Source organism: Sciurus vulgaris (genome assembly GCF_902686455.1).
Source record: "Sciurus vulgaris genome assembly, chromosome: 4".
Taxonomy (NCBI): Eukaryota; Metazoa; Chordata; class Mammalia; order Rodentia; family Sciuridae; genus Sciurus; species Sciurus vulgaris.
In genome coordinates this window covers 40,368,065-40,395,890 of record NC_136464.1, presented here as the reverse complement: position 1 = coordinate 40,395,890, position 27,826 = coordinate 40,368,065, and the positions used below count along the sequence as shown (strand labels likewise).

At 38.9% G+C, this 27,826-nt stretch overlaps 1 protein-coding gene and 1 long non-coding RNA gene across 2 annotated transcripts in view; one reads left to right on the top strand and one right to left on the bottom strand.

The window, feature by feature from the left end:
- Positions 1-27,826, bottom strand: part of LIPA (lipase A, lysosomal acid type) — a 40,266-nt gene that overhangs the window by 4,013 nt on the left and 8,427 nt on the right. The window contains exons 4-8 of the mRNA XM_079138262.1: positions 19,609-19,807; positions 18,332-18,441; positions 16,821-16,957; positions 11,928-12,074; positions 10,885-10,956 (exon numbers count right to left, since the gene is read on the bottom strand). Coding sequence (XP_078994388.1) covers positions 10,885-10,956; positions 11,928-12,074; positions 16,821-16,957; positions 18,332-18,441; positions 19,609-19,807 — 665 coding nt within the window. The remainder of the gene's footprint in view (positions 1-10,884; positions 10,957-11,927; positions 12,075-16,820; positions 16,958-18,331; positions 18,442-19,608; positions 19,808-27,826) is intronic.
- The window catches only part of LOC306660140, a 292,372-nt gene continuing 276,128 nt past the window's right edge, over positions 11,583-27,826 (top strand). The window contains exon 1 of the long non-coding RNA XR_013763559.1: positions 11,583-11,671. This is a non-coding gene — a long non-coding RNA (uncharacterized lncRNA). The remainder of the gene's footprint in view (positions 11,672-27,826) is intronic.

Genomic DNA, 27,826 nt, shown 5'->3' with positions numbered 1-27,826 from the left:
GCTAAACTTTTATAAAGTATACTACATATCAGAAAAAAGAAATGTGTACCTTCCCACCACTAAGTGGTCTACTCCTATGAATGTTTATCCTAAGAATATTTATCCTAAGAAAATAATCTTCCTGATGAATAAGAACAGATTCATATATAATACAAGAATATTTTCCCCAGTATCCTCCACTATTGCAAAAATACTACCATGGCAAAAAATAAAAAATTAAATTCGCACAACAGAAAACTGTCCTTCATTACAAATACTTTAAGAATCAGTTATGATCTGGAAAGATATTTTTAATTATAACAGAGACTAATTTTTCCCCAATACACATTCTTGTCTTCTTCATTTCAGTAATGGAATCCCTAAAGCTTACGCAAAGCATATGGCAGCCAGGTTAGAAAGCACATCTGCATCCCTCTGTGAACGGCCAAGCTGTGGCCAAGCCACTCACTTGTCAGCAATCTCCCTCATGCAGAGCCACTTGTCCTGGGCCTCCTCTCTCCCACCTCCCTGTGGGCTGGGACAGACATGGCAGTGACCCAGCTTCAACTTGGCATAGGTAGATATATGTTACATATATATAGGTTGGTGCTCCAAGGGTGGCAGAGCTGCATATGGGACCTGCATGATCTCAGGGAGACAGGCACACCTCCCTCTCCTAGCCGGTCCCCCATTTTTTGAATTGTGTTATAAGAAAGAAACAAACTATTTATTTCTGGCTATATATTAAGGTTTCTGATAGAGTAACTGAACCTCTACCTAACAAATACAATGCTATTTAACTAAATGAAAAATTACTAAAAAGCACATACAGTATGACCCTACTTTTGTAATGGAAATAATTATATTAAAAAAGTATGATTATGTCAAAATATTAGGAGCGGTTATTGCTTGGTGGTAGAAATAACAAGTGATTTTTTCTTGTACTCATGTATTTTCTAATATTTCATAAAATATATATTACTTATAGAATAAAAATTATACTGAATTTTTATGGTGTTTTAAAAAGCCAATCAAATGTTCACTTTTGTTTTTAATGCAGTTCAGTTTCAAGCAATAGAGAACATCAGGATGGTCTAAGGTATTTATTAAAATGAAGATCCCAGGGACATATTCTCAGAAATTCAAATTATCCACAGGTCTAGGATAGGCCCAAGAATCTGTATTTTGATGGGCATCCTGAGTAAGTTGTGACCAACACTGTAAATATAAGTTAGGACTGAACTTCTTCCAACAAAAGCAAATATCTGGGCTCTGGGCAGATATGAGAGGGGAAGATAATAACAAGAGGCTTGGCTTAGGAGATCTCTAAAATTCATCAGGTTTAGGAAGAAAATAGGAAGAACTGTAAACTAGATTTAAAAGCCTAGAAAAGAGTTTTTAGATTGTTAATAAGTGAATATTAATTATTTAAACAAAAAGTAAACTTTGAAATGTACAGTGAATGAAATGACCTTAAGGCACCCCCAAACCCACAACATAGGAGCCTTCAAGCTCCACACTGGGACTGGCCTTCAGTCTGCCACACCCAGGCCTTGCCACCCTCAGCAGAGCCTCACCCAGCAGGCACCAAGGCTGCTGGCCGACAGCCCAGAGGATGGGGAACCAAGGAGATACCACTATGAGACAGCTGTACAAAGCAGCTCTTGTACTGACAAATGACAGGAGAGTGAGCAGACAGCAGAAGGCCAGGCTGCCTTCTGCAGTAAACCTAGGTTTTGGAAATGTTCCAGAAGCACATTTCAGTGTGGTTTAAACTGAAAGCCACAAGGTCAAAACTGGGCCTAAGAGGAGCACACTGGGCCTCAGCCTATAGCCTTTGACGGTGACTAGCAGCTTAGTAAAAGGGGCTGGAACAAGAGAAGAAGGCTGATTTGTAGAGGATCCAACTGTGCTACTGCAAAGCCCCAGCTTAGTGAGGCCTGGGACACAGAAGGTGAAGCAAAACCACCATGTCATATACACAGAGCAGTCTTGGGACAGCTAAAGTTCCCACGTTCCTGAGGACCCCTGAAAGCCTGCGTCTGGTGGTCACTCAGACTTTGCTGAGTCATGTGGCATATCACATGTGGGCTGCTGGCGGTCACTAAGCTGGAAAGTAGCTCAGTACCTGCCTTCAACTGGGCTCAGTCACCCTCCATGCATCTCAAGGAGGACACTAACTCCTAAAGCGAGAGAAATTGGGACTTTTTGAGGCGTATCCATTGGATAGGAGGGTAATAATGTTCAAAAATGTGAGTGAATTCTGGTGTCAGTGGATGTGAAGAAAATAAGTGATTATAAACAGAAATGTGACTAAGGAAAGAGCAGGACCTGAAAGAAGAACATCTATGAATCGGAGGGCTTTTGAAGATCTGGGGCATTCCTTAAGCAGTACGGGTGCACTGCCCACGGGAACAACTTGTATTCTGGAGGCCTTCTTCTAAGCCTGGTGACCTCTGCCATGTAACATTCAGCCTCTGGTCACCACAGTGAGCCTAAAGCCTCAGGCCAGGTCCTGGACCATTAGAGATAAGGCAGGGTTGGTGGTAGGGGTGGTGTTCAATAAGTGTTTAAAAATATACTCCCAACAGACAGAGCTCCCGGGACAACTGAGGGAGGAGGCTAAAGCATCAGCGATGTCCCCATTCAGCAACTCCCAAACCTAAGTGGAGAGAAGAATCTGCTAGGCAGGGTTTTAAAAAATACTGGTATTCAGAAATAAAAAGGACTGGCCTACTGATCCTCAAGAATAAAAAGAAATGACTTGCCGATACATACAACATGAACAAACCTCAAAACGATTAACAATAATAATGAATAATATCACTGATATGAATTAACCAGGTGGTAACTGTAAGAAGGTAGGGTGTGGCTAGAGAATCAGGTCACTGGGGGTGTGCTTTTGGGGTATATATTTTGTCCTTGGTGAGTAGAGCTCTCTCTCTCTGCTTCCTGTTGCCATGTCCTGAGCTGCCCCCTTCTGCCACACCCTTCCACCATGATATTCTGCCTCATCTTGGGCCCAGAGTTGTGTAGCCAGCCAGCTGTGGAGTGAAACTGTGAAACCATGAGCCCAAACAAACTTTTCCTCCTCTAAATTCTTGTCAGGTCTTTGGGTCACAACAATAAAAGGTTGACTAAAATAGAGCCTGAGGGAATTTTGTGGGGAGACCAGTGTTTTCACTATCTTGATCAAAGTGATGGCTTTACAGGTGTGTATCTATGCCAAAATATATTTAATTGTACCCTTTAAATATTCGGTCATTTGTACCTCAATAAAGCTGTTAAGATAAAAAAAAAAAAAAAAAAAAAAAAAAAAAGTGCAGATTCTCCAGTCCAAATGAATTAGAATTTCTGGGGATGGGACACAGGAATCGTTTTTTATTTTTTTAAGCCTGAATTGTAGCCAGTTCTACAAACCCAAGCCTTGTTACTTCTTTAAGCCATATTTTATTAAGAGGTGTACTTCTAGCCAGGTACAGTGGTGCCTGTAGTTCCAGCTGCTTGGGAGGCTGAAGAGGGAAGAGTAGTTGCACACATGAGTTCAAGAACAACCTGGCAACATACCAAGACCCCATCTCAAATAAATCCATAAATGAACAAATAAAAATAAAATGTGTACTTTTAAAAGCAATTCAGCCATTCTGATGCAAGCAGTGACTCCCAGGTGCTTGGAAATTATTACCCAAGACACCTACAACATCTTGATTTAGAGCTCAAACAGTAAATTGCTCCATATTTTTAAAAAGTCATCTGGGGAAAAATATGTCAAAAATATATGCAGATTTGGAGACAACAGCCAGGCCCCGTAGGACCCCTGGCCGGACTGACTGAGCCCCGTCTCCAGGATCCCTCAGCCCCACCGATCACTCCCTGCCTCTGGGGCCCTACATCGAATGACTGCTCCCTGCCGCCAGGACCCCCAGACCAACTGACTGCACCCTATCACCGGGACCCCAGACCGACTGATTCCACTTGGCCTCCAGGACCCCACAACCACACCAAATACACCCGACCTCCAGGACCCCTGCCTGACCAACCGCATGCCGCCTCCAGCACCTCCAGCTGACCATGCCCACACTCTGAGCTGCAGCTCCCCATTTGCCAACACATTTGGAAGCCAGAGTGGCCATCTTGGATAATCCTGGAAGCCGTAGCTCCAATCTTTAGGTGGGGCAAATCCCATCCTGGGAAGCCAGAGTGGCCATCTTGGATAATCCTGGAAGCCGTAGCTCCAATCTTTAGGTGGGGCAAATCCCATCCTGAGATGCCTGCTGGAGACCTGATGCTCATTGTCAGGTACCTCTCATGCATCAGGCTACTGCACACTGGGAGATTTCATTACTATATGACTGTTATACTGAAGATTTTCTTTTTTCTCCTTATTGAAAAAAGTTAAGTTTTTATTTCTTTACTTTTCTTGCTCTCTTTTCCTTTTGTTTACCTCTTCCCTCAGAGTCTCTTTGTCCATTTTTTTGCATGCTAACATCCAATTTCTTTTGATTATACTCTCACCCTTTCTATTATCTAGAACTTTTGTATATTCTTTTCTTATCCCATTAACAGCCACATTCTACATCCCTCTGCATCCTCTTTGTCCTCCATTAGAAACTGCAGACCTTATTGCAAATCTGTTTGTTTTACTGAAGATAATATTTGAACTCATTCTGTTTATTATGACAATTTTGTTATTGTCCTCATAGGGACTATTTGGTCTAGGATTGTACAGTGTCTGAATTGGGCACTGCTAATATTGATCTCCCCTTAAAGAAAAGGTTTTGGAAACCTATAGGACCACTATAAGCATATAGGGGGAAATCTGCAATACCCCAGATCTGCAATGCTAGAGGGGAAGATACATGAGCAACATGAAAAGACAAGGGAAGAAAATGATCCAAACAAATCTAGATTCTATATTAATAGAACCCAATGACAGTATGTTAGAAGAAATGTCAGAAAAGAACTTCAGATTATACATGATTAAGATGATTCGCAAAGCAAAGGATGAGATAAGAGAGCAAATGCAGGCAATGAATGATAATACCAATAAGCTGAAAGAGCAAGTGCAGGAAGTAAAAGATCATTTCAACAAAGAGATAGTCTCAAAAAAAAAAAAAAAAAAAAAAAGCCAAACGGAAATCCTTGAAATAAAGGAAACAATAAACCAAATAAAAAACTAAATGGAAAGCATCACCAAAAGACTAGACCACTTGGAAGACAGAACCTCAGACAATGAAGACAAAATATTTAATCTTGAAAATAAAGTTGCCCAAGCAGAGAAGATGGTAAGAAATCATGAACAAAATCTCCAAGAACTATGGGACATCATGAAAAGACCAAATTTAAGAATTATTGGGATTGAGGAAGGCACAGAGATACAAACCAAAGGAATGAACAACCTATTCAAGGAAATAATATCAGAATATTTTCCAAACCTGAAGAATGAAATGGAAAATCAAATACAAGAGGCTTACAGAACACCAAATGCACAGAATCACAATAGATCCACACCAAGGCACATTATAATGAAAATGTCTAACATTCAAAATAAAGATAGGATTTTAAAGGCCACGAGAGAAAAGCATCAGATTACATATAGGGGGAGACAAATACGGATAGCAGCCGACTTCTCAACCCAGACTCTAAAAGCTAGAAGGGCCTGGGACAACATATTTCAAGCTCTGAAAGAGCATGGTTGCCAACCAAGAATCCTATACCCAGCAAAACTAACCTTCAGATTTGAAGATGAAATAAAATCCTTCCATGATAAACAAAAGTTAAAAGAATTTACAAATAGAAAGCCTGCACTACAGAATGTTCTCAACAAAATATTCCATGAGGAGGAAATGAAAAACCACAATGTACGTCAGCAAAGGGAGGAACTACCTTAGAGAAAAACCACTCAAAGGAGAAACCAATCCAACTTAAAAACCAAAAATAAGCCAAATGACTGGGAATACAAATCATTTCTCAATGATAACCCTGAACATTAATGGCCTAAACTCATCAATCAAAAGACACAGACTGGCAGAATGGATTAAAAAGAAAGACCCAACAATATGCTGCCTGCAAGAGACTCATCTCATAGAAAAAGACATCCACAGACTAAAGGTGAAAGGATGGGAAAAAACTTACCACGCACATGGACTCAGTAAAGAAGTGGGGGTTTCCATCCTTATATCAGATAAAGTGGACTTTAAGCCAAAGTTAGTCAGAAGGGATAAAGAAGGACATTTTATACTGCTTAAGGGAACCATAAATCAGGAAGACATAATGATAGTAAATATTTATGCCCCAAACAATGGTGCATCACTGTACATCAAACAAATCCTTCTCAATTTCAGGAATCACACAGACCACAACACAATAATTCTGGGTGACTTTAATGCACCACTGTCACCACTAGATAGATCTTGCAAACAAAAACCAACCAAAGAAACCATAGAACTCAATAATGCAATCAATAACCTAGACTTAATAGACATACATAGAATATTCCATCCATCAACGAGCAGATTCACTTTCTTCTCAGCAGCACATGGAACCTTCTCGAAAATAGACCATATGTTATGCCACAAAGCAGCCCTTAGGAAATGCAAAAAAATAGAGATACTGCCTTGTGTTCTATCAGATCATAATGGACTGAGAGTAGAAATCAATGACAAAATAAAAAAGGGAAATTACTCCAACACCTGGAGACTAAATAATATGCTATTGAAAGAAACATGGATAACAGAAAACATTAGGGAGGAGATAAAAAAATTAGAGGTCAATGAGAACGACGATACAACATATCAAAATCTCTGGGACACTATGAAAGTGGTACTCAGAGGAAAATTCATTGCATGGAGCGCATTCCAGAAAAGAATGAAAAGTCAACAACTAAATGACCTAACATCAGAGCTCAAAGTCCTAGAAAAAGAAGAACAGAATAACAGCAAAAGTAGTAGAAGGCAGGAAATAATTAAAATCAGAGCTGAAATCAATGAAATTGAAACAAAAGAAACAATTCAAAAAATTGACAGAACAAAAAGTTGGTTCTTTGAAAAAGTAAACAAAATAGACAAACCCATAGCCACACTAACAAAGAGAAGGAGAGAGAAAACTCAAATTACTAAAATTCGTGATGAAAAAGCAAATATCACGACAGACACCATTGAGATACAGAACATAAGGAGAAGCTACTTCGAAAATTTGTATTCCAACAAAATAGAAACTATTGAAGACATTGACAAATTTCTAGGGACATACACTCCTCCCAAACTGAACCAGAAGGACATACACAATTTAAACAGATCAATATCAAGCAATGAAATAGAAGAAGCCATTAAAAACCTACCATCCAAGAAAAGCCCAGGACCAGATGGATTCTCAGCTGAGTTCTACAAGACCTTCAAAGAAGAACTCATTCCAATACTTCCCAAAGTATTCCAGGAAATAGAAAAGGAGGGTACCCCACCAAACTCATTCCATGAAGCTAATATCACACTCATACCCAAACCAGGCAAAGACACATCAAGGAAAGAAAATTTTAGACCAATATCCTTGATGAAAATAGATGCAAAGATCCTTAACAAAATATTGGCAAACCGTATCCAAAAACATATTAAGAAAATTGTGCACCACGATCAAGTGGGGTTCATCCCTGGAATGCAAGGATGGTTTCACATCTGTAAATCAATAAACATAATCCATCATGTCAATAGACTTAAGTATAAGAATCATATGGTTATTTCAATTGACTCAGAAAAAGTGTTCAACAAAATACAACACCCCTTCATGCGCAAAACACTAGAAAAAATAGGGATAGTAGGAACATGCCTGAACATTGTAAAGGCTATTTATGCTAAGCCCAAGGCCAACATCATTCTTAATGGAGAAAAACTGAAACCATTCCCTTTAAAAACGGGAACAAGACAGGGATGTCCTCTTTCACCACTTCTATTCAACATTGTCCTTGAAACTCTAGCCAGAGCAGTTAGGCAGACTAAAGAAATTAAAGGGATACGAATAGGAAAAGAGGAATTTAAGCTGTCACTATTTGCTGATTACATGATTCTATATTTAGAGGATCCAAAAACCTCCTCCAGAAAACTCCTAGATCTCATCAATGAATTCAGCAAAATAGCAGGCTATCAAATCAACACGTATAAATCTAAAGCATTTTTATACGCAAGTGACGAAACAGCTGAAAGGGAACTGAGGAAAACAACTCCATTTGCAATAGCCTCAAAAAAAAAAAAAAAAAACTTGGGCATCCATCTAACCAAAGAGGTAAAAGATCTCTATGATGAAAACTACAAAACATTGAAGAAAGAAATTAAGGAAGACCTTAGAAGATGGAAAGATCTCCCATGTTCTTGGATAGGCAGAATTAATATTGTCAAAGTGGCCATACTACCAAAAGTGCAACACAGATTCAATGCAATTCCAATTAAAATCCCATTTCTGTACCTTACAGAAATAGAGGAAGCAATCATGAAATTCATCTGGAAGAATAAGAAACCCAGAATAGCTAAAACAATCCTTAGCAGGAAGAATGAAACGGGGTATTGCAAAACCAGAACTTCAATTATACTACAAAGCAATAGTAACAAAAACAGCATGGTATTGGCACCAAAATAGACAGGAAGATCAATGGTACAGAATAGAGGACACAGACACAAACCCAAATAAATACAATTTTCTCATACTAGACAAAGGTGCCAAAAATATGCAATGGAGAAAAGATAGCCTCTTCAACAAATGGTGCTGGGAAAACTGGAAATCCATATGCAACAGAATGAAACTAAACCCCTATCTCTCACCCTGCACAAAAATCAACTCACAATGGATCAAGGATCTTGGAATCAGACCAGAGACCCTGCATCTTATAGAAGAAAAAGTAGGTCCAAATCTTCATGTTGTTGGCTTAGGATCAGACTTCCTTAACAGAAGTCCCATAGCACAAGAAATAAAAGCAAAAATCAATAACTGGGATAGATTCAAACTAAATAGATTTCTCTCAGCAAAGGAAACTATCAGCAATGTGAAGAGAGAGCCTACAGAGTGGGAGAATATCTTTGCCACTCATACTTCAGATAGAGCACTGATTTCCAGAATATATAAAGAACTCAAAAAACTCTACACCAAGAATACAAATAATGCAATCAACAAATGGGCTAAGGAAATGAACAAGACACTTCACAGAAGATCTAGAAGCAATCAACAAACATATGAAAAAATGTTCACCATCATTAGTAATAAGAGAAATGCAAATCAAAACTACACTAAGATTCCATCTCACCCTAATTAGAATGGCGATTATCAAGAATACAAGCAACAATAGGTGTTGGAGAGGATGTGGGGAAAAAGGTACACTCATACATTGCTGGTGGGGCTGCAAATTAGTGCAGCCACTCTGGAAAGCAGTATGGAGATTCCTTAGAAAACTTGGAATGGACCCACCATTTGACCCAGCTATCCCACTCCTCAGCCTATACCCAAAGGACTTAAAATCAGCATACTACAGAAATACAGCCACATCAATGTTCATAGCTGCTCAATTCACAATAGCCAGATTGTGGAACCAACCTAGATGCCCTTCAGTTGATGAATGGATAAAGAAACTGTGATATATATATATATATTGTGTGTGTATATATATATATATATACACACACAATGGAATATTACTCAGCTATAAAGAATAATAAAATTATGGCATTTGCAGGCAAATGGATGAAATTGGAGAATATCATGCTAAGTGAGATAAGCCAATCTCAAAAAAACCAAAGGACGAATGATCTTGCCGATAAGCGGATGATGACACATATGGGGGGGTGGGAGGGGGACAAGAATGGAGGAAGGAGGGACTGTATAGAGGGAAAAGAGGAGAGGGAGGGGTGGGGGAAGGAAAAAATAACAGAATGAATCAAACATCATTACCCTGTGTAAATGTATGATTACGCAAATGTATGCCGTTACTCCATGTACAAACAGAAACAACATGCATCCCATTTGTTTACAATAAAAATAAATTTAAAAAATACATATGCAGAGGTGGAAATGAGTCCCTGACATATTGTCAGGTAGAAAAAGAAGAGCAAATTGTAAAATAGTAAATAGGAGAAAAATCTATTTCTACTTTTACTATTTCTATCTCTAACTATCTGTTTTGGAAATTATATGCAGCAAGAAGAATGCAGAGAATATGCAAGTAGAATGCAGAGAAATTTCCTATCTTTAAATGCACATATCTTATCTCTGGTTGGGGTTATGTGATAAGTCTATTTCATTTCAAGATAATTTTTATTTTTTGTCTAAATGCAGTTTCTAAATTTTCTAGAACAAATGTGCATTTCTTATATGATAAAATGATCAAAAGTTTATCTTTAAAGTTAATGGCCTCCACACACATCCATATTTGGTTTAACTCTGGTTTATCCACTGCAGTTCTAGGAATATTGTGTTCATAGGTTAATGCTGAAATTGCAGTGTCTATCTCTAATGTTGCCCTATTATCATGTTTTATGAAGCAATGCAGAAATAAAATAAATCTTGGACCCAATGAGAAACAAATGTAGAGAGAAGAGGGAAGAAGGAGAGGAGAAAAGGAAGAAAATACATAAATCTGAGATGCAAATAAAGGACAGGGAAAGAAATGGGTGGGAAAAGAAAAAAAAAAAGCCAACTCCAATAGCTATTTGGTAAATCTATACATAACACAGAGTATCCCACAGAGGCTAACCAAAGCAACACAAACACAGCAGCAAGCCCTGGGACCCTGGGCAAGGATACCAGATCAGATTTGTAAGCAGATGTTTTTTTTCTTTGAGAAAGGTTTGCAGAGAGATGCTTCCAGGGAGATACAGCCTTTCCAACACGGACTTCACATGACCCAAACTGCACTCCTGGAATGCTTACCTGGCCCCAGTGTAACATGTTCTGCACAGAAGTTCCAGCAGGAGAGTGTGTTGCATACACGTCCACTCTCGACTGCAAAATAAACAGGATGAATTAAAGAATGAAAATACCATTGAGGCAACAACATTGATAATGAATATATTTTTCTCCTCAAAGCATTAAAAATCACAAAGACATAATCTCAAATATATGAGATCAGGGTGGAAAAATTTTTTTGCAAAGAAGTCCCATATGAACAACCACATACGTAGATTACCCATGAACGAAATACAATAATAGGGTAAGTGTGAAGCTGTGCAGGTTGAGACCAGAGGTCTTTTTAACTGTTTCTTCATGCTTTCCTGAATTTTCAAGATTTTAAATAATAATCATCTTTCTTTAATCAGAAAAACAAAAATTAAAATCACTTTTTAAAATTCCCTAGAGCCTTCATTCCAGAACTTTTAAAACCATTTTCAAAATACATCATTAAAAACTACAAAATATATTGAGAAACACCAGCTTATTCCTGGCCAAGAGTTCATATTTTAAAAAACAAGTGAATAAATACATGCATACACCTATATGTGAATGAATGTGTGCTCTGTGTGTGTGGAAATGAACACTTCAAATTTAAGTATGCCCATTGTGTTTTTTAAAGAAATGAATCATTAGGATAACTATATACATATTATGACTTAAATAGTGACATATCAGGGGTTGGGGAGATAGCTCAGTTGGTAGAGTGCTTGCCTTGTAAGCACAAGGCCCTGAGTTCGATCCCCAGCACCGCCAAAAAAAAAAAATAGTGACATATCCTCTATTCATTAGTCTCCATATAGGATCAGTGTGGGAAGCTGATGACAGCTGGCTGAAGACAGCAGCAGATGGCACTGTAGGCACTTGCGGGAAGCTGATTCTAGTGCCTCTTAAACCGAAGATCCTTCGGAGCTCTGATGAGGTTATTCCTGAATCACCCACATCACCCAACACAAATGAGCACATTCACAGACACCATCACTGAAAGTTTAAATCAAGTCTTAATTACGGTCAAAATAACATACCATATTCAAATTCTTCTCATTAAATCCACACAGAAGAAAAAATATGTTTCCACAAAGCTCCTTCAGAATGACATGGGTGCAAACGTGCGTACCCAGCCACTTCGTAACAATATTCTCAGGAAGAAATTCCTTGTGTCCAAATAATTCCTATAAAATAAAAAGAAACCCAAGAATATCTTAGCATTTTATCTGGTATACAAGCTTCCACAACTCATCTCAGAAGCATAGACACACTGCAATCCTTTCATGTGGTCTCAGGAGCAAAATGGCCACCAGTTGACATTCAAACCAGGGTACATATGCAAAAAGTTCCCCAGCCAAAATCAGATGTGTTACAGATATGCATTTAAATTCTCAAAATGAAACACAGAGGCAGAAATTAAATAAGTTTACAGCAGACTTTTACAAAGGAAAAGGGCTTTGGCTAGTCATTCCAAGGCCACCCACAAATGGCTTTCATGGTCTCTGACGGATTGTTGGTGACCTTTGAGAAATAGTTGAGACTGTGGTTGTTCAGCAATGTCTGCTAGGTATGCATTTATCTAATCTGGCATGGGCCAAATTCAGTCCACTGCTTGTTGTTTTCTTTTTTTTAAGATATTTTTATTGTGGTAAAATATATATAACATAAAATTTACCATTTAAATTATGTTAAATGTTCAGTTCAATGGCATTAACTATATTCACATTGCTATACAATTATCATTACTATCCATCTCCAGAAACTTTTCATCTTCCTAGCCTGAAACTCTGTTCCCATTGAACAATTACTTCCTGCTACACCCTCCCCCAGCATTGTCTGTTGTTAGAAGTGAAGTTTTATTGCAACATAGTCACACTGTTTCTTTATATACTGTTCCTGGCTGTCTTCTCAATACAGCAGCAGAGTGGAGTGTACAACAAATACCATATTGCCCACAAAGTTAAATATATTTACTATTTGTCTCTTTACAAAAGAAGTTTGCCAACCCCTGGTCTACATCGTATCTAAACAATGGTCACTGAATCTATACAAGTTCCACCGGGGCAATCACTACATCTTCAAGGTAGATCCTCATGTACAGAAAATGGAAAACAGGAAAAAGATCTTCCTTATATTGAACTGGAATCTGTTCCCTTATACTTTTACTCGTAAAAGTAAACCAGCTGGAGGGACACATAGGAATGGTAAACTCAAATGCCTCCAGAGGCAGTTTTATAGGTTGAATAATGTTCCCCTAAAAAACAGATGTGGGAGTCTTAATGGTCAATAGTTCAGAATGACCTTACTTAGAGATAGGGTCTTTGTAGAGGAGTCGAGTTAAAATGAGGTCGTTAGCGTAGGACTGAATACAATATGATGTCCCTGTAGAAAGGGGCAATCTGGACACAGAGGTAGACATGCACCCAGAGAAAATGCCAAATGATGACAGAGTCAGAAACTGGGATGATGCTTCTTCAAGCCAAGAAATGCCAAGGATGGCCAGCAAACCACCACTGGGGAGGCATGGAACAGATTCATCTCACAGCCCTAGCAACTGAGTATAGGCAAGCATGCAAATGTAAGTGAGCAACACTGTAAAGAGAAAATGGCCTGAGAGTTGATGCCTAGGGAATGTTGAGGACCTCTACGGTGGAGCATTTAAGCTCAGCCTTGCTGCTACTCGTAGCCACTACGTGTTCTGGCCTATCACTAACCCACAAGGGAGTGGACAACAGCTTGCTTTTCTCATCCCCTTTAAAAAAAAAAAAAAATCAGTTGTCAAGATGGCTATGTGACTATCTCACTAATTTAAATTTGTAACATTGTATGGGGGCATACTCAACACTTCTAGCAAATTTGGTCACCCACTGACAGCCTGTGATCTGTCAAGTTAGTCTTCTATAAGATAACCCATATGTGAAGACAGATATCAGGTCTTTGTGAATAATCTCCTTCTCCAGACTAACCACAACAGAATTAGCTGGGGAACCAGAAGTAAATACCATACATAGAGACTTGTTATGGTTTGGACGTGAGGTGTCCCCTAAAAGTGAGATAATGCAAGAAAATTCAGAGGAGAAATGATTGGGTTGTAAGAGTCTTATTAATCCAACCTGTGAATTAATTCCCTGATAGGGATTAACTGAGTGGTAACTGACGGGTAGGGTGGGGCTGGAGGAGGGAATTAGGGGCGTGGCTTGAGTATATCTTTGTATCTGTCAAATGGAGTCTCTGCTTGCTCATCATCATATGAGCTGCTTCTCCTTCCCTCTACCACACTCTTCTACCATTATGTTCAGCCTCACTTTGAGCCCCAAGGAATGGAGCCAGCCTTCTATGGATTGAGTACTCTGAAACTGTGAGCCCCTAAATAAACCTTTCCTCCTCTACAGTTGTGCTGGTCAGGTGTTTCAGTCATAGCAGTGAAAAAAGTTAAGACAAGACTTCACCATCAGTGGCATGAAGAGCCAACATTTTTTAGACTCTTGACTTTAAGTCCACATAATGGTCACATGCAACAACTGTACTTATTTCCAAAGGTCTCTACTAAACACAAGTTATCAGGGTGACTCATCACTGACATGAATCATACAAACCCAGCTTTCCTTTTGACGGACAAAGGATGTGAAATTGACCATGTACTTCAGAACTACAATCTAAATACTACTGTGGCAGAAAATTATAGCCATGCAGGAAAGTATGTACAGATAAAGAAATATATGTTCCTTATACATTTGTAGACCTGCTTGTATTAATTTTGATATCTTTATAATTTATCCTTTATATTTGAAAAGGGATTACTCTACTTTCATGAAAGCAACATGTATTTTTCAGAATAGTTAATTCAAAGGTTTTATTCAAAGATTTTTATACACACATTCATTTGCTTTTTACTCTCTCAGTATAATATAAAGCAGTATTATCTAAAGCAGTGCTTCTCAAATGCCAGACCATTTAGCTTGCATCAGAAATCACAGAAGGTGTTTATAAAAGCACTGAACCCTGAGCCTTGCTCCAGATTTTACAAAACACCATCTCCAAGGTGAGACTGGGGTTACAAAGGGGAATGAGAGTTTGTATTTTCACAAAATTACTAACTCATCATCTCCAAATATTAAATTAAATTAAAAACATATATCCCTATGACACAGCAATTTCATTTCTCCATGTTCACTCTGGAGATGTTCCCAAACTAGGGCAAAACGATTCAACCATTGCAAATTAGCAGCAACCTGAGTATCTACCATATTAAGACCAGCAAAATAAACAGTTCCCTTTAATCCAAAGCATATTATGCACCAGTTAAAAAGAAAGTCATTTAACATAATAGCTCTCCAAGGGTGAAACATGTGTACAACAATCTATATAGTTGGATACCATCTACATTAAAACATAGCCATATATTTTTCTTGGCTCATCTTTTATGTGTACAAATTCACACACAAAGTCTGTAGGAGAAGGCCCCCAAAGAGCGTTCTACTTAATTCTGAGGAAGGCACATGGAGAAGACTTAGTAATTGAGGAGTTCTTTACTTGTAACTTCTGAACTGTTTTTAAGAAAATCAATGCTTCAATTACCCAAAGCACTAAAAGCACATTTGGTCTGAGGGGGCTACATCTCATGTGCATGGTCATAGTGCAATAAACCCATCTTATGTAATGTTAGATTTTGAGATCAGAATTTAGTCTGTATTCCCTGTATTCTTTTAAATGGCCTGTGAGGTATGTTATAATAGATTGTAAGAAAAAAAGAAGAAAAAAAATAATAATAGATTGTAAGAACAATTATGCATCACTTAACAACAGGAATACATTCAGAGAACTGTGCAGTTAGGCTGTTTTATCACTGCACAAACGTCATAGAGTGTACCTACAAAAACCCAGATGGTGCAGGTCGATTATTAGATGTGACCTCTTTATGCAGTCAGGAAAGGCAGTGACCACAAACTGTATGAGGCCATTACTGACATCGCACAGCATACTATTTTATAGTCAACAATTTTCTTACAGGTAGAAGGAAAATATTCTAAAATAATGATATATAAGACAGTATAGTAAATATGTAAACCAGGGACAGTCATTTATTACCATTACCAAGTATTATACTTGTATTGCTATATATAACATAATTGTACTGCTGTACTTTTTATATGACTGACAACACAAAAAGTTTATTTATACTAGCATCACCTCAAACACGTGAATAATGCATCAAGCTAAGACATTACTAGGCAATAGGAATTTTTTTAGTTCCATTATAATCTTATGGAACTATTATCAAATAAGTGATATCCTATTGGAAGAAATGTCATCATATGGCACCTAACTGTATATATTTCTGTGCAAGATTTTGTGTGTGCGTGCGTGTGTGTTTGAATGTGTTTAATTGTTTGGTACATATGACCTATAATACATGAATGATGAACCATCTGGCCTCAGTAGGCTTAAAACTCCACGAAAGCTGTTTCCTCCTCAAATGGAGCTTGGGGCCTCACAGCCTGAGGGCTGAGTCCCCAAGGAAGTCTTTGGCTTATGTCTAAGGGGGCATATTATAAAATATATCAAACTGTGTTATTAAATCACCCTCAGTGTGGCTAGGGATGTGCATGTGGCAACAGCACATTCCTGATCTCCCATCTCCTGCCTACAGCTGTGCACAGGTTCAACTTGTGGACTAAAGTGTATTCCACAAATGTTTAAACTGCTTCCCTCAAGCGGTGGGTGGAGGGTGTACTAATATGTCCTAACCATGAGTACCTGTGGCTGCAGCACAGTTAATACATACCTCCCTGGGTTCCCCTTCATGGGAAGTAGGGTTAAAGGGAGAAGAAAACACCCACTGCTCCTCTAAAAACAAACAGATCACCCCTCTGGTGGCAACATTCTTCTGCTCTGATGAGGAAATCTGTGGGATAGGGGGACCCAATTACCTTAAGGAGAATATCTGGCAATTTTCCTAATTTGGATAGAGGGCTCTCACAGAAGATAGTTAAAGCCACAGGAGCCAGTGCAAAAAACACATTGATCCTTTTGGCCAGTTCAGGGATCTGTGAAAATGCTATAAAACCTGTGGGAACAAAAGGAAGACAGAAAATTCACCTTCTGGGACTTCCTTCTCAGAAAAGGCAAGAAGGGTCCTGAGAACCACGCAAGCAAATGCTGCCCTCGGGAGATAAGAAGCCTTTGTGTGTGTGCAAAGGCCGCACTTGATTAAACGAGTAAATAAAGCTTTTTTAAGGGCTTGTTTCAAAGCTCAACCCCGATATACGTGGGAAGCAATCCCAGTTGGGGGAACAGACGATCTTCCCTCTTCCTTTAAACGTGTGAACCAGAAGACTGTATTTCTACAGTTCCACCCAGCACCTCCACTCCCCACCACCTCCCCCGTCCCCAATTCCCAGCCACATTCAAAGACGCCAAGGATGACTCAAGAGGAGCACACACATCTAGAGCTCCTCAATTTAAAGTACCTTTTAGCCCTGGCTCAGGTCACTTCTTGATACTTGGCCCCAGAATGTTACTTTAGAAAATAGCAGGGCACAGGATATAAGTAAACTAGTCATAAAAGAAGAAATATAAACAAAGAATGTGCAGCTCCATTTTTCTGAGAGCGAGATGATTGAACCATATACGTTGACATGCTAAAAGTGTTCATACCTTTCAAATAGTAACTCTCCTTCCAGGAGTGTATCCTAAGGAGACCATGTGATGTGAACACAAAGGTGTTAGTCACAGTGCACACAAAAAGGGATGACTAAATAAATTATGGGATAGGACCCCAGGCCCTTATTAGGGAAATTAACTTGTTAGGATTATGGATAATTTGTATCTTCTTTTAACTTTGCAAAATTTTCTATTTTTCTTTGTTATAAATCACATTACTTATGTAATCAGCATAAATAAAAGATGCACATAGCTTTTTAAAACTGCTTATAATTGAAGTATAACCTGTCACCCTTATAGGTAATTATATCCTGTTATTTACTTGTTGGTCTACATATTTCAGTGCTGAGGACTGAACACAGGGCCTTGCACATGCTAGGGAGTCTCTCTATCACTGAGTTATACCCCCAGCCCTCCAATTAATTTTAAAAGTTAGCATTTTTCTCTGATCTTAGGAAACTTCCTTTTTCCCACCCTTTCACATCCTATATTGCTTAACTTGGAAAATACATAACAAGATGTGGTTTGCATTAATTTTTTCAATTTTAAGGGAATAATATACTATATTTGGTGATTTATAGTAAAGTCTGAATTTCCAAAGAATATTATCCAAATTTCTTGTCCTATTCATCATTTCTGTTTGACATTTAAAAAAAAAAACTATTTAAACCAACATTACTTTTTTATATTTCACTTTTAAAAACAAATATAAATATGTCAACGTAAATACGTCTTGTAATAAAGACATATCCACGTCTAATCTTTATTATATACATACCTAGTGTGGTGCCTTGAGAATGACCCACATAATACACTTTTTCTTGGCCAGTTTTATTCAGAATGAAGTTAATTGAAGCTGGTAGGTCATATTTTGCCATCTCATCGAAACTATAATCCAAAATAGAAACTCTTACATTGAAAAAGTACATAAAATAGATCAGCACACAAGTACAACGCATGCAGTTTGAGGAATTATCACAAACTGAATACGGCTAGTTAAATAGCACTGAGTTCAGGAAACAACATCACCAGGACAACAGAGCCCCCTCAGACTCCTCTCCATTAGTACCTCCAAAGGTCACTATTATCCTAATATTTCACACCACAAGTTTGTTGCACCCATTGTAGACTTTTTATACAAATGGGATTATGTAGTATTTACATAATCTTCTGTCCCTGGTTTCATCCACAATGGTGCCTAGAGTTTTAGTTTTTTATTCTCATCCTATTATGTTAATATGCCACGCTCTATTTGTCCATTCCTTCCGTTCACTACTGATGATGTGCATGCAAGTAGTTTTCAATTTTTCACTATTACAAATAGTATCACAATAAACATCCTTATCTATACCTTTTGGTAAAAGCTCTCATGCTTGTGTTTCACATCCTTAAGGAGGTTCCAGTTTTAGCAATGGAAGCAAGTCTGGAGATATCCAGAATGCCAATGATACACCAAGATTCAGCCCTGAACCACATGTGTGTATGTGTGCATGTGTGTGTGTATCCTCAGGGGATAGATGGGCCAAGTGCCACCAAAGACATGACAATGTGCCAGGCCCCATGGAGCTTCTTTCCTGGTATCTTCTCCTTATGAGATAGGTATTTATTATCCCCATTTTATAAATAAGGAAACAAACATAGAGGGATTATGCAATATACCCAATGTCATACAGCAACTAATTAGTAGAGCTAGAAGTAAGACAGAGAAAAGTAGGATTTCTGAAGAGAGGTGAACATGTGGGGTACATGTTTATAGAGAATGGAGGAAGATTATGGGGTAACATTTACCCAGCACCTTCCATACCACCAGGAATGCCAAAATAACTTAAGAATTGCTAACTGAGTTGAACTCTTAATATAATCATCTACTTAAACTTTACCTTAATGCTACTTACTAAATTCCTGGCAAGGTCTAAAACCTTTCTAGAGACATCAGTGTGGCCTCTCATACAATTTCAGAGTTACTCATCTGGCAGGCTCTTCTGACTAGCTCCCTGTGCATCTGCTATAAGAACATGAAGGGAAAAGGCCAAGTTGTAATTAACTCAAAGATACCTGAAGGCCCAGAATTCATCCTGAGAAGGTGAAAGAGTCTTGTGTTTCCGAGACCAGGTGTTCCCCCTGCTGTTCCCCATCCACACGTCAAAACCAGCGTCAGCAAGAATGAAGCCCAGGCTGCTGTTAGCAAGGTTCGTGACCCAGTTACTGGAATCTGCCAGCAAGCCATGCTGCAGAAAGACAGCTGGTTTGGGACCTGAAAAACATTCATTTTTAGAAAGTAGTAGCCCCAAGCTTCAAAACAAACATGATATCTTGCTAAACAGGTAATTGCTGGAAGATTCCAAATCAAATAGCAAAAGAAACAAATTAAAACACTGAAATATTAATGTATTCCTATATAACATTAATAAGGTTTTTTTAATTTTTATTTTTACAGACTGCATTTTGACTCATTGTATACAAATGGGGTACAACTTTTCATTTCTATGGTTGTACACGATGTACAACCATAGAAATTCACACCATTCGTGTAATCATACACGTACATAGGGTAATGATATCTGTCTCATTCCACTATCTTTCCTTCTCCTGCCCCCTCCCCACCTTGTTTCCCTCTACACAATTCAAAGTTCCTCCCTTCCTCTCTTACCACCTCCATTCCCCCATTATTTTACCATCATCCACTTATCAGAGAAAACATTTGGCCTTTGGTTTTTTGGGACTAGCTTATTTCACTTAGCATGATATTCTCCAGCTCCAACCATTTTACCTGCAGATGTCATAATTTTATTCTTCTTTATGGCTGATAATATTCCATTGTGTGTGTGTGTGTGTGTGTGTGTGTGTGTGTGTGTATGTGTGTGTATCTTTATCCATTCATCTATTGAAAGGCATCTAGGTTGGTTCCACAATCTAGTTATTGCAAATTGAGCAGCTATAAATATTGATGTGGCTGCTTTACTGTAGTGTGCTGATTTTAAGTCCTTTGGGTATAAACCGAGGAGTGGGATAACTGTGTCAAATGGTGGTTCCATTCCAAGTTTTCTGAGGAATCTCCACACTGCTTTCCAGAGTGGCTGCACCAAGTTGCAACTCCACCAGCAATGTATGAGCATGCCTTCTTCCCCACATCTGCGCCAACACCTATTATTGCTTGTGTTCTTGACAATAGCCATTCTATTGGGGTGAGATGAAATCTACTAAGGATTTAAAAAAAAAAAATAGTGCTGACAAGATAGCAGCAAAATGGACTATTTTTGCATGTCTGGTAACAAAGCACACTGACTTAATCATTGAAGAGAATTTGAACACAGTTTTGAGAACATACAAAATGTTTCTACAATTCGCTCCAAGAATTATGTTTCTCACAATGAGAGCGAACAAAAGAAAGCAATAGAAAAAGATCACAATGAGATGCCACAATGCACCTACTAGAATGGCCAAGATCTGAAAACACTGATAATTCCAATTACTGGCACAAATGTGGAGGAACAAGAACGTTCATCGTTGCTGGTAGAAATGTAAAATAGTACCACGTGGGAAATGAGTTTGACTTTTTATTACAAAAACTAAACATAACTTACCATACAATTCTTTTTTCAAATTTTTTTAGTTGTAGATGAATACAATACTTCTATTTTATTTATTTAATTTTTATGCAGTGCTGAGGATCAAACCCAGTGCCCTCACACATGCTAGACAAGTGCTCTACCACTAAGCTAATCCCGGCACTTACTGTGCAATTCTGCAATCATGTTTCTTGGTATTTTACCCAAGGGATTTGAAAACATACTTCCACACAAAAATCTGCATATGGATGTTTATAGCTGCTTTATTCATAGTTGCTAAAATTTGCAAGTAACCAAGATGTCCTTCAGTAAGTGGATACATAAATAAACATGGTATATGTGGACAGTGAAGTACTAACCAGTCCTAAAAGGAAATGAACTCTGTAATCCCAGTAGCTTGGGAGGCTGAGGCAAGAGGATTATGAGTTCAAAGCCAGTCCAGCAACTTAGTGAGGACTTAAGCAACTCACTGAGACCCTGTCTCTAAATAAAATTTTTAAAATATTTGGGGGATGTAACTCAGTGGTTGAGTGCCTCTGATTCAATCCCCAGTATAAAAAGAAAAAAGAAAAGAAAGAAAATAAGCTAACAAACCATGAAAAGGCTTAAACACATATTAGTAAATGAAAAAGCCATCTGAAAAGATTACATTCTATATGATATTCTAGAAAAGGCAAAACTATAGAGACAGCAAAAAGATCAGTGGTTGCCAAGGGTTAGGGGAGGTGGGAGATGAATAGGCAGAGCAAAGAGGATTTGGGGAATAGTGAAACTCTGAATAATACTACAGTAGTAGATAAATGTCATTATTCATTTGTATAACCCCCTAAAATGTACAACCCCAAGAGTGCACCCTAATGTAAACTATGAACTTAGGGTGATGATGATGCTCCAATGTAGGTTCATCAACTGTAACAAATCTACAATTGGGGATGTTCATTAAGGGGCAGGCTATGCATGTATGGGGACAGGAAGCATGGGAAGTCCCTGTGTATTGATAATTTTAATAATTTTATTCATAATTGCCAAACTTTGGAAGTATCCAAGTGTGCTTTGTTACTCAATTCTACTGCTTAATTTTGCTGTGAACCTAAAATTTCTATTTAAGTTGAAAATAAAATTTATGTAGAAAAACATCACATGCATATCAATTCACAAATTATGCTTGTATGAATTTATTTTCTACTCATTGGTAACTGAGACAGTGAGACAGGATAAAAAAGCTGACTTCAAGCTGCTTATAGTGCTAAGACCATTCAGTCACTCCTCATACAAACTTTTATTCAGCACCAACCATATGCCAGGCATCCTCCTCAGCACTGGGGACACAGCAGAGAGAAAAAGCAGGAAGGGAAAAACACCACCCTCACAGAGTTGACTGTGAATTTCAGAGTCAAACAAACTTGGGTTCAAATCTGTCCTTTCCCAGTTCTAATGTGGTACATAAGCAAAGTATTTAAACATTCCTTGAAACTTAGGTTATCCCTGCAACTGGAAAAGATAATGTGTACCTTGTAGGGAGTATTGAGATGTAGATATTATATGGCAAGTTCTTAGCAAAGTGTCTGACAGTAAGAGTTTGAATACATCAGCTCACATTACTAATCTGCCTAGCCAGTCTATGCTACATAAATAATTAACAGGAGTAAATAAGACCATTAAGTGTCAAGCACAGGGACTGACACAAAGGTCAAAGTGAACAAACGGAGCTCCCTTTGCCTTCTGCCCATCTTTAATAACAGTGAAACACTGGAAATAAGCCAATTGTCAAGTGTTTAAATAATTAATTGTGATCCACTTGGTGCAATAATTAAGCCATCAAGAATGACAGGGACCATGTTGGCACAGAGAAGCTTAGAACACAACATTAAAAGAAAAAAAAGAGGGAACAAAATTACAGACGAGACTACAGCTATGCAAAAACAATGGATGCCCACGAAAAGGATTTTAAAATATCAAGGAAAAAATGGGAAGAATGATTCATCAGGATGATGAGACTGAAAGTGACTTGACACATTTTTACTTCTGCTCATTTCCTAATATATGTAGTGGCTCCTTGGTATCCACTGCATATTAGATCCAGGACTCCTTGGGCAGATACCAATACCTGTGGGTGTTCAAGTTCCTTATATAAAATAGAAGTGTACACATATAACCTACACACATATCTTCCTATACATTTTAAATCAGCTCTAGATAACTTATAATACCTAATACAATGTAACTGCTTCGTAAATAGTTGTTATGCTGTATTGTTTAGGGAATAATGGAAAAAGTATGTACATGTTCAGTACAGACCCAATTTTGGTTGGTTGAATCCACAGATGAAGACCCCACAAATATGGAAGGTCAACTATATTTGGCAATTAATAAATTGTTTTTAAATGACAGTTCCCCTGGTGCAAGGTGGTCTTGGTAGTCAGCTCCAGGAGGCGTTGTTCACATCCATGACAACACAAATGGCATGCCCTGGAGCTGTGTAACATGGGGTGTTGCTCCCCTGTGTAACTAAAATAATAGGCCTCCCAAACCAAGATTCCAAAGGACTGCTAAGATTTGCTAATCACAAAATTGCAGAACTGTGTATTCATAGGGTCACACATTTGATATTCTTCCTGGGGGAAGACAACAGAAAGCAAATAAGACAAGTTGCTTTATTTATCTCTTTCCCTTCAAATGTTGATTTTAATGCTACATTAAGGGATGAAGTTTGCTATGAGAGTTCTATCTACAAGCACTGTGGTGGACACACGATCTTGTGGGCAGGCTCCCTGCCTTCAATGAGGAAGATCCAAATCCAGCTTAGGAATTAAAAAAAAGAGAGAGATAAACAGTTTGAAATTATAAACTTCTATGTAAGTGACAATAATAATCACCAAAATTCCCTCATCATTAAAGTGTAGTTGGCTCTAGGAGGGCTGGGGCCAGTGACTTCATTGTGGTCACCTACGCAGCACCAGGAAGGATGGCTAAGAAAAGCAATCCAGGGTTGGCTCACGGAAGTGCTGCTCACCTGATGAGGCTATGCCATGGGTGGAAGTGAGAAGGGATCACTCAAGTTCTGAAACTGAATGTGGTCCCACAGGAGGAAGATAGCCACTGAGTCCTGATGAGACTCCAGTGTACTCTAAAACATTTGTGAAAAAACAGCCTGCTATGGGGAAGAACCAAGAGGAAGGAGGAAGGAGGCCAAAGTTGAGTTGTTAGCATGAATCAGCCCTTAGCTCTCAAAAGCTATGAAAGCCTGTAGGACTTACTCAACTTATCTGAAGTATGGGTGTTCTTGGAAAAGCTAAATAAATAATAGTCCCTGATGATAAAAATACATAAGTGAAGTAAAATATCATTAGAACACAAGAACAGTGAGGAAAGATAAAATAAAGTGGTGATATAATCATAATCACAGCAAGGGTCAACCATGTGTTAGGTACTGTGCTAAGTACTTCATATGCATCATCTCAGATAAGTCACCTAATGGCTGAGTTGATATGAGTAGAATAATGGACCCCCAAAGACAGCTACATCCTAATTTCCAGAACATGAGAATATATTACCTTAGAAAGCAAAAAGGACTTTGCAGATATGGTAAGGATCTTGAGATGGGGCGAGCTACATGTATTATCCAGGCGGGCCCAATGTAACACAAGGGTCCTTATCAAAGGGAGACAGGGCTGGAGGGAAAGGGATTAGAAGATAGCCACTGATGGCCTTGAAGATGGAGCAAGGGCCCAGGAGCCAAGGAATGCAGGCAGCCTCTGGAAGCTGGAAGAGGCATGAAAACCCATCTTCCTCTGGAGGTTCCAGAAGAAACAGCACCCTGTCAATACCCTGACCTCCTCAGAACTGTAGAATAAAACAAAACAAAACAAAACTGATACTAGGCAGAGTGACATGTGCCTATAGTCCCAGCAACTCTGGAGGCTGAGGCAGGGGGATTGCAAGTTTGAGACCAGCCTGGGCAAGTTGGCAAGAATCTTAGCAACTTAGGAAGACTCTATCTCAAACTAAAAAAATTAAAAAGACTGGGACTGTAGCCCAGCGGTAAAGCATACCAGCATTCAATTCCCATACTGGGGAACGGGAGAGCTGTTGTTTTAATCCAGACTGTTAGTAGTGATTTGTTAAAGTGGTGATTTTTCACAGAACTCTAATGTAGTTAGCAACTAGCCGTTATGCTCATTTTTCAGATGAGGACTTAGCATAGCATGGCGAAGGAAGCTGGTCACAGCCTCAGGGTCAGCAGTGGTGGAGCCAGGACACCATGGCAAGCAGCTTGGCTCCCATGCTTGCCTTGGACCCTCACTGATAGATTCCTTGGGGAAGGGTGAGGCTGGGAGGGATATGACTAATTTTAAGGTTATGGTAGATGACTCCACAGAATCCTTTTAACTTTGCTTCCATCTAAGAGTTCTTAAGTTCTAACATTCCACTATAAGGGTTTCAGAGAATCCCCAAACTCCTCTACAAAACTGCTTGCAATATTTTATGTATATAGCATTTATTTTGAGTCTACCCAGTGACTACTAAACCTGGCTAGTCATCAAACTTCCCTGGGGAACTTATAAACCATTCAATTCCCTGAGGTTCATCCCTAAGGGTTCTCAGGTAAGGGCCAGAATTCTACCTATCAAGGTGATTCCTTAGGGGGAGGGGCCCCTGAGGTGCTAAGTCTTTGCCTTGCTCCAGAACTATAAGGCTCTCCCCAGCTTGACAGCTAAGGCTCACTGGTTCCCCTACTCCAGAGGGTCAGCCTGGCTCCTTGATAATTTGGGAGGAGTCTGCATATTCCACAGAATGGACCTTTCTTTCTCTGAGATGGCAAGTTCTAGAAAAAAATAGCAACAAGTAGTTTGGATAAGGTACACACACACATTCCTACTACTTCATACTGAGTAATGCAAAATCAATATTGCCCATCTTTTTTATTATTATTTTTAGTTGTAAATGGATACGATACCTTTATTTTATTTATTTTTATGTGGTACTGAGACTCAAACCAATCCCTCACACATGCCAGACAAACCCTCTACCACTGAGCCACAACCCCAGCCCTTGCCCCTCATTTTATACTTCCCAGGATGGTCCATACCACTGAGCAATTCAGAAAAGTTTAATATCCAGCAAGATAGGCCTTTAGCTCTGGACCAAACCAAAGTCCACAGGCCACTCTGACAGGTATAGCACATGCCTAGAATGCATGAGCTCTTGGTTAGCTCTCCAGCACCACAAAAAAGTCGGGGGAGGGCTGGGGATATAGCTCAGTTGGTAGAGTGCTTGCTTTGCATGCACAAGGCCCTGGGTTCAATCACCAGTATCACAAAAAAAAAAAAAAAAAAAAAAAAAAAAAAAAAAAAAAAAAATTGGGGGTAGGATAGACTTTCATTAATCTAAAGTAAGGAGCTACTGAGTCACACAGCTAGTTTAGGTGATAGGGCCAAAATTTAAGCATAAGGCTGGCACTTTCAATGTGCTCGTACTTAACCATCGGGCAATATAGCTTCCAGTTTTATTCACCATAATAAACCCACAAATTGCCTGGGAGCCCAGAAGTAAAAAATCCTTAACTCAAACATAGCCTAGAGCAATGATACTATGAATTCTCAACGCTTTGTTCTATCCAGTGCCAGGAAGGCTGCAGGTGGATTCATGCACAGACTTAGGCCTTGGATTGGAGCAATTAACAAACAAATGAGTCAGAAAAGACTTCAGCCTCCACAGAGCTCATTGTCCAGTGGGGAAAACAAAGGTTACAGATGTTACCTATCGCCTACCTAAGTTACTTTTTATTGTCTTAACTGATATGAAAGAAACAGAGAACCCAGAACATATAGCCGCAGGGGATTGACCTGGTTTAAGCAGCTGGGGAAATTTCCTTGACAAGTGACATTTAGCACTTGGCCAGGAGGAAAAGGAAAGCTGGAGGAGGAGGAGCTTACACTCTTCCTTTCTACCCTGACCCTTTGCTATCCTAGCCCCAACCTGGGTATATGAGACAAACTGACACAGAGATATATTCCCCCATTAGGCAAAGGATCTGAATGTACGTTCCTACTCAATGCACATCAGAGACCTTGGCAAGCCAGGGCATGAGCTCAGCCCCAGTCACCAAACTCAGGCGTTGATTAATGAACTCACATCTGGTCAATGCCCCCACGGGCAAGGAATTACACACCAGATTATCAAGGTCTACCTGTAGCTTGTTAGAGCATTTATTTAAAAAAAAAAAAAAAAATGGATTCTTTAGGAGGGAAGAATTTCTGCAAAAAAGGAAAAAAAAAATCCAGAAACCATTCAGAATTCTAAAATAAATAAGCAAAGCAAACCACAGGGTGATGGCCTTCCCCTTCAAAGACTTAACTCATAAGCCATGTTGTCAATTTTCAAAGATGACTCAAAATGCTCAAAGGACAACCCCTGAGGAGCCTGCGAAGGCCACAGTCAAGAGGCCTGTTCCCACATGCTTCCATGGTTATTCCAGGCCCTCAGAGCCCAGAATGCCACTTCACCCACTGGGCCATCAGCTGCATAACTTGTCAGAGACAGATGTGCCATACTGATGCTTTCTTTGATTGGCTGATTTCCCAGTTAGGCAATGATAATCCATGTCTCTGTTGCTGTTTAATATGTTTTATTTTTAATGCTGCAATTAAAAATAAACAATGCAAGGGCCTATTGGGTAAAGATATATATTTTCCTTAATATCC